An 8,602-nucleotide genomic window follows, 5' to 3' on the forward strand; every position below is an offset into this window, starting at 1 on the left:
TGTTTTTGCAAAAAAATCAAAGAAATACTTCAGTTGGCAAAAAATATCAGTAGATGGCGATATGTGTAGTGTTATAATAGATACTAACTTCAGTTTAATTTTGCCGGTTTTGGATTATAAAGTCCAAATTTTAAATCTTTTACTTTATATATTTATTATTGGAACATTAAATCTACTAAACCATATACCTATCACAAGGAAGAGAATGATATCCTTATTCTTTTCGGCTATTCGTGTAGACGGATAGACATCTTTTCCAATCACATCGAAAACTTAAAATTAAATAATGTAACATTTTAAAAATCCAGTTTTTTTTAAGAATTTAAAATTTTTTTGGATTGAAAAGGACCCCAAACATTTTTCGGGTCGAAACGTCTCCTGTTCTTCAGATACATATATTATTGAACGGAATAATCGTTTGATTTCTTAAACCAATTTACAATTTTTCCATTGAAGAAAATTTCAACACTTTATCAGTTTGCACAGTGTCTCTTTCTTTTATTACTATACTATAATTGTTATACCAATTTCTTCATGAATTATGAATAAGTTACACTCGCCTTGACGAGTCTCATATAATACGATTTTTAAAAAACTAAATATAATGTACATAATTCAATTAAGACATTAATAAAAAAAGTACAGAAGTTTTTATTGGGGTAGTTTACGATTTCTTTGTTCGTCACGTAATCAATATTCTCTAGGGAAATTTGAGCTTTTTCGAACTATATTCACAACCTTCTGCTTGCAAAAAGTGATTTAAAACTAAAAGGGGGAGGGGGTCTTCGTCTGGCTGCAACCAGAATTCGACCACTGCAGAAATGCCCAGCTCTTCATCATCAATTAGGCAATGGCCTACAAAACTACTGTAGGAAGTATCTAACTTTTAACGAGAGTTCCCACCAAGAATTAAAGTACGTAAGTACGTATATTAACGAATGTTTTAGAATTTTGTACATTTACTTATTTATTTGATAAGTATAAGCAGAAAAAGTAGTGAAATTTAGAATTTCATTTCTTTCAATGCTTCCCAGAACTTTAGTCGATCGTTTTCTGGGATAACGCTTAGCGATTTCAACTCGTTTCCGATATCCAAACAATTCGGTGCTTCTTTATTATGAACAGGCTCCCAATTTATTAATTCGTCATCTTTAACAGGAGTAGGGTTCGATGTTTTCGCAAAATTTGTGAACAGCTTCACCATTCTACGAATACAACGGTCTTCGATGCTTCCAGGAGGAACATCCGGATTCAGGGACGTTTTGAAAATGTAAGGTAGCTCATCACCGTGACTAACACCTGCAACGCAATATTTCTAAAATCAACGCAATAAAAAGTAAGAACATTCAATTGTTGCATAGCAATTTACATAGTCTAAATACATATTTATAGATGGTAAAATATATTGCAAAATATTACGATTTCAATGTCTGTAGTGACAAGTAGAAAGGAGTAGTAGGGATATAAAGCAGAGGATGGCGAAGGGTCGAGTAGCCTTCAATAAAAAGAAGTCACTTCTATACTCGCGAACGAATAATTTAGAATTTCGAAAAAGATTGTTAAAGGTGTCTGTATGGAGCGCGGCGATGTACGGGTGCGAAACAAGAAAAGGTTAGAAGCGTTCGAAATGTGGTGTTACCGGCGAATGATGAGGATACCGTGGATAGAGAAGGTTAGAAATGAAGAGGTATTAGAAGGAATAGGAGAAGAACTTCTATGGTAGTCAATAAAAAAATAGGCGAGATAGGTTGGTAGGACACCATCTCAAGCATGAAGGCCTAGTCAGAGACATATTAGAGGCGGAAGCATGAGTTAAGTGGAGTAGAGGTAAACCTATATTGGATTACTGTTCGCAAATAGTTAAGGATGTGGGATGTTCTAGTTTTAGGGAAATGCGAAGACTGGATCAGGATAGGAAAGAGTGGAGGTGCGTGTCCAATTAGTCTTAGGACTGACGACTTTATGATGACGATGAGGAACGAGTCAGGTGTAAGTGTCTATCGACATTGATAATACAAAAAGAATCCACATCATGCTAAGATATCAGCTACATGCTATTTAGGGTTTATTATAATAAGTTTTTAAAACGGTATTTATACATTTGTACACAGTAAATATTGCGTGTTTCGGTAATCTTACCTGATACAGTCGATTTTACTAACTCCTTGAAGCAGTTCAGTTTTGTTTCTGCGGAAAATCTGTACAAATAGACGGGTTGAGACGGAGCACTTGTCTTTAATAATTTCGTCACCAGATAAACGTCTTTCGTAATTGCCACGTCAGATGAAAGCTAAAAAACACAATAACGCATAAACATTATAATTTGAACACTTTGAGCAGTATNTTAGAATTTCATTTCTTTCAATGTTTCCCAGAACTTTAGTCGATCGTTCTCTGGGATAACGTTTAGCGATTTCAACTCGTTTCCGATTTCCAAACAATTTGGTGCTTCTTTATTATGAACAGGCTCCCAATTGATTAATTCGTCATCTTCAACAGGAGTAGGGTTCGATGTTTTCGCAAAATTTGTGAACAGCTTCACCATTCTACGAATACAACGGTCTTCGATGCTTCCAGGAGGAATATCCGGATTCAGGGACGTTTTGAAAATGTAAGGTAGCTCATCACCGTGACTAACACCTGCAACGCAATATTTCTAAAACCAACGCAATAAAAAGGAAGAACATTCAATCGTTGCATAGCAATTTACATAGTCTAAATACATATTTAAAGATGGTAAAATACATTGCAAAATATTATCATTTTAATGTCTGTAGGAACAACGAAAGAATACTTAGAAAACCTATACGCAGGCCATGAGTTAAGACATATATATTAGAAAAGGAAGACGGTGTAGAGATAGATGAACTAGGCTATCCCATAATGAAGGAAGAGTTCGATATAGCATTAAGAAACTTAAAGAATAATAAGGCACCAGGTATACATGGGATACAGGCGGAAAATTTAAAACATGTAAGACAAGAGGTTAGAGAGCGTATGTTTAAGCTAGTTAATCTCATTTACGAGACGGGAAAAGTCCCGGAGAAATATAAACAGAATGTGGTAGTATCCATACCTAAAAAGAGAGGCGCGGATAGCTGCGAGACATTTAGCACAATTGGCTTAACTTCCCTTGGTTCAAAAATCTTAACTAGAATTGTACAGAGGAGAATGGGAAAAAGGGCGGAAGAACTATTAGGGGAAGATCAATTTGGGTTTAGAAGAAATAGAGGAAAGAGGGTAGCTTTACGGGTAGCAATAGAGAAAACGACAGAGAAAAGGAAGAGCGCGAGCATGGGATTCGTAGATTTAGAAAAAGCTTTTGACAATGTTAAATGGGACAAGATGTTAAATATACTTAAAAATGTATGGATGAGTTACAGAGATATATAAGAGTGATACTTAGTTTGTATAAAGAGCAACAGGCAGTTATAGAGTTGGAGGAGCAACGTGGAGAAGTAAGAATATACACACTGTCACCTCAACTTTTTAATCTGTACATTGAAGACGCTATCAACATCATTAAAGGCAGTAGAACTGCGGAGATAGATATACAGAAGCAAAAGATAAATATGCTTATATTTGCAGAGGATATAGCAGTATTAGCATCTAGCAAGGACGAGTTAGAGATAGCTTTACATTAAATTGAAGCGGTATTGACAAAACAGTTTTGTATGAAAATAAATAAATGTAAAACAAAAATACTAGTATGCAGGGGAAGCAAAGGTAGGAATATAAAGATAGGAGACGAATAATTATAAGAAATGGCTGATTTTAGGTATCTAGGAAGTCAGATAAGTCAGGACGGAAGGAGTAGCAGGGATATACGCAGAGGATAGTGCAGGATCGAGTCACCTTCAATAAAAGGAATTTACTTTTATGCTCGCGAATTTAAAAATTCGAAAAATGTTATTAAAGGTGTATGCTTGGAGTGCTGCGCTGTACGGGTGCGAAACATAGACGGTGGGCTAAAAGCGTTCGAAATGTAGTGTTAAAGGCGAATGATGATGATACCGTGGAAAGAGAAGGTTAAAAATTAAGAGGTATTAGAAAGAATAGGAGAATAGAGGACTCTATGGAAATCAATAAGAAATAGGCGAGATAAGTTGGTAGGACACCTTCTTAAGCATGAAAGCCTAGTTAGAGACATATTATAGGCAAAAACATGAGTTAAGAGGAGTAGAGGTAGAGCTAGGTTAGATTACTGTTCGCAAATTATGAAGGATGTGGGATGTTCTAGTTTTAGGGAAATGCGAAGATTGGCTCAGGATAGGAAGGAGTGGAGATGCGTGTCTAACCAGTCTTAGGATTGGCGACCTTATGATGATAAGGAACAAGTCAGATGTAAACATCTATCGACAATGATAATGCACAGAGAAGTTACACCACGCTAAGATATTATCTACATGCTATTCCGGGTTTATTATAATAAGTTTTGGAAACGTTATTTATATATCTGTACACAATAAATATTGTGTGTCTCAGTAATCTTACCTGATACAGTCGATTTTACTAATTCTTTGAAGCAGTTCAGTTTTGTGTCTGCGGAAAACCTGTACAAATAGACGGGTTGAGACGGAGCACTTGTCTTTAATAATTTCGTCACCAGATAAACGTCTTTCGTAATTGCCACGTCAGATGAAAGCTAAAAAACACAATAACGCATAAACATTATAATTTGAACACTTTGAGCAGTATGTATTTATAAAATTAAACCAGAAATTTAAAACAAGGAGTCATCGACCTTTAGAAGTGGAATGTTTTCTTCAAATGTAAATGGGAGCAACCTTGAGATATTAACGATTTATTATAATTCATTAATAAAAATAGAATCATTAAAATCGGTTCACAATTGGCGAAGAAATCGCGTAAAGTACATATAAAAGAGAAGCAGTCTATTTGAGAACCTCCTTTTTTTAAAGTTGATTGAGAACAATGAGGGTGTGCTCTAAATACAATGATGGTGACATACTGTATAGTGATTTTGTGTGCATTCGTTTGCAGAAGGGTCTTTGTCGCCAAAATAAAATTTTCGGATTTCATTGGCCATCAACTTCGATGTTTTACTTCCCATTTTAATTCCCCAGTCGTACGGAATCGTTTCTTCCAAATTTATGAATTTGTGCGAGCTCATGATCTCTTGGAAGAACTCAAAAAATATACTCTCTTCTGATGTATATCCAAGCATCACAGGAACTTTAATAAAATTTCCTGATTTTAATAAATCCAGAGGTCTTTCCGTAATAAACGCTGTTGGATTTGGTGTTTCGACACTTGGACAATAAAATCTGGGTTTTGCAGGCACAACTTCCTGAAATAACATCATCAGTTACGGATCGTAATTTTTGAATAATTATGCACTTACATCTTTTAGAATATCTTGTACTTTTACTAGTTTTTCTGCGTCCTGCTTCCGTAGAAAGTCCAAAATTTCACGCTCATTCGAGCTTGAACATCCCAAAGTAGACGCAATTTGTTGAGCGCACTTGACTCCAATTGCCCAAAAGCTAGTTGCAGTTCCACTTAGTAATATTGTCCGGTGGAAAAGTCCTATCAACAATAATGGCAACGTTAGAAAAGCAACAGTTAACTAAACGAAAATTTTTGCCTTTTGCTGTTGGCGAAAGCATTAGAAAATTCACAGCTGCGGATCCCGCTGAGTGCCCAAAAACGGTAACGTTGTTCGGATCACCACCAAATTGAGAAATATTTTTTTGAACCCATTTCAATGCCATCACCATATCCTTTAAACCAGCGTTTCCGGGAACTTCCAAAGATTTATCTTCAAAACCGAGAAAGCCTACAAGAAAATATTAAGGTGAAATGTATCTAAATCAACCCATTGGTTTTGTTATCGCTTACCCAAAATACCTAAGCGGTAGTTAAAGGTCACAACAACAACATTTTGGGTAAGCAAATATTCCGGATTGTACATGTCGCTGTTACCAGAACCACACAAGAAGCCACCTCCATGAACCCATACCATCACAGGTTGAAGTGCTTCACTTGGGATCTTAAATCAATTTAACCACAATTAGTTGAAAAACGAAGATTGTGGAAATGTAATTTTAAAAAATAGTTTTATTTCTAGCCTTAATCCATAATGACTTAACTACACTGATGATCACGTTTTTATTTTGCTTCTATCCTTAACTTCCAGCAATAAGCATATTGTTGTCCGCAAGTGCATGGTATTACTTTATCATAAATTAAGGGTAGATAATTTATATTGGAACAAATATTTTATTAATAACTCACATTATTTGAAAATACATTTAGATATAGACAGTCTTCAGATCCTTCTAATGCTTTGGTCATAAAATTCTTCGAAAGGTTAATACTTGCTTCCTTAGTTGCATCTCGTACATTTGACCAAGGAGCAGGAGGTTCCGGAGCCTGAAAGGATAATTGACAAATTGTCTACGCTATCGACATTTATAATAATGTTTTTCCTTTAAGACTATTAATTAATGTGTCATAATGGACACGTAATAATCTAAATAATACGTGTGACCTAGAAAATGGAAAAATATTGTTGCAGCATGATTAAAAACTTATATTACTTAGTGATAAGTGTATTCGTAAATTACAATGACACTTAATTTCAAGCAAATGATGCAATTGTATGTCCGTTTATATATAATTATTAATTCAATAAGTAATTAATTTTTCGAAAGCAGTTCCATATCACACGTTAACCAGCAAAATCAACGTTGTCAGATCAGTTTATTTTTATTCATTGATTTTTTTTATCGAAATTTGATTATTTTTCTCCGTAGGTTCTTCTGACAAAATAAGATGTTCAATAAAAATATCATTTAGCGCAAAACAGGAACATCTTTCTTTCCTTTAGTTATTCATAAGTATGTAAATAAATTTTTAATGTGCAAATACCTTTTAAAAGACAAGAGTTTATTTGGCACAAAAATTAAATTATAAGTTAAGTAAAAATTCCCTTTAACTTAAGGGCAGGTAGATTCGATTAAGCTGTCGTCTGGTGAATATATCCAGTAGGAGTTATTTTCGCATATTAACTTAATACTACCAGCCGATAGTGCTCAAGTTACCACTTTGAAATAGTCTTGACCTTGCTCAAATACTTTTAATCTTGGTCTTGGTTATTAACTTATTATTAACTTGCAATTAGAAAAAGCTTTTATTAGTAGTATTATTAGATGTTCGTTTTTGTCGCACATATTAGTAATTTAGATTTTTTGTAATGCTACTTTTAGTTTTACGAATGAAAAAGCAACAAGAGTCTTTACAGTAATTTACAGATATTGTATTTACCTTGAATCTTAATTCTCCAAGAGGAGGTTTCGCGTATGGAATTCCTTGAAAACTAAAATATTTGTTCCCATCGTAGTCAACACCTTCCCGACCCTGTAGAAGTCCTTGTTCAGTTTTAGTAATCATCTTACACTGCCATGTATGTAGAAACGTAACCAACTAGATAGAAAGTGCAACAAATAATGATATAACTCAATTTATATACTTATTTACTGGTATAATTTACCGTATCTGCGCACAATCCTCCTTTACCGATAAAAATATCAGACTACAACCTTTCATGCTTAATACGACAGGCATACATAAGTATTTACCACATTTTTGGATATAAAATTGCTCTAAATATGTATTGTTTGTTAAAACAGTGAAGCTGTGATTTATTTTGTTTTTACTTTGTTATAGAAGCTAAATAAATAATACATATACTGATATATCTATGTACATAATAAGAACTTTGGCCTATTCCACATTTGTTTTTTATTCCTTTTGTACTCTTCAAAGGGCGATAGGGATTGATAATACCCGCCGCTATTATAATGCTTCAGAATTTTTGTTTAACGGAGAAAACTAAATTTTCATGGGAACGCAAAAATTACAATTTTCGATTGTAAATGACTGAATTTGCCGTAGAAATCGTATAATTTATTAGGTAATTTATACTAATGGCAATTTTAGCTCAGAATAGGAAAGAGTGGAGGTACGTGTCCAACCAGTCTTAGGACTGATGACCTTATGATGATGAATTGATGTTAAATAAACATTAAGTGTAATACACCCACAGTAAAATAACTGCCCAGATATAACCAAAATATTAATTTAGCACTATAGTATAGTGAATATACAGTATACTATAATATATGAGATGCCGGTCACTAACAGCTGACTGTAATACCGATATGCGCATGCGCGCCTTTCTTTTCTTTTCGTTTCATGGCCTTGAGATTGTACTTTCATCGAGCCCAAAGTTTCACTTCAAAAATACAAAATAATCCTGTTCTTACAGGCAACTAAATACAACAAATTATATACAGGGTGTCCCAGTTATAATAATTAAAAAAAAAACATGGCTTATTCCTGACACAAAATACAACAAAAAAGTAATATACAATTTTTCAATCCAGTGACAATTGAACTCGCAAATCGTCTTTGTAAATTTGAACGTACAATTTGTTTCATTACGGGCCTGGATCTAGGCGACTAACGTCGCTCAGCTGATCTAGTGTGGATGTAACAAGTACCTACCGGGAAGAAGCCGAATGCACTTCCACCTTGTAAAAAAAAGGTAAAAGTGAAAAAGAAATGCGTACCTTTT

The 8,602-nt window shown here is 34.3% G+C and overlaps 1 protein-coding gene across 1 annotated transcript; it reads right to left on the reverse strand.

Annotated features, from left to right (window-relative positions):
- Positions 1-904: 904 nt before the first annotated feature.
- LOC108736186 (juvenile hormone esterase) lies at positions 905-7,475 on the reverse strand. Its single transcript, XM_025981394.1, has 10 exons — positions 7,291-7,475; positions 6,259-6,396; positions 5,863-6,013; positions 5,609-5,800; positions 5,366-5,550; positions 4,973-5,311; positions 4,495-4,645; positions 2,348-2,640; positions 2,140-2,290; positions 905-1,299 (listed from the first exon to the last, which is right to left on the reverse strand). The coding sequence occupies exons 1-10, from the start codon at positions 7,414-7,416 to the stop codon at positions 1,004-1,006; spliced, it is 2,022 nt and encodes a 673-aa protein (XP_025837179.1). The 5' UTR covers positions 7,417-7,475; the 3' UTR covers positions 905-1,003.
- Positions 7,476-8,602: the final 1,127 nt, after the last annotated feature.

The sequence above is a fragment of the Agrilus planipennis genome, unplaced genomic scaffold (genome assembly GCF_000699045.2).
Source record: "Agrilus planipennis isolate EAB-ADULT unplaced genomic scaffold, Apla_2.0 scaffold100, whole genome shotgun sequence".
In the NCBI taxonomy this organism is placed as follows: Eukaryota; Metazoa; Arthropoda; class Insecta; order Coleoptera; family Buprestidae; genus Agrilus; species Agrilus planipennis.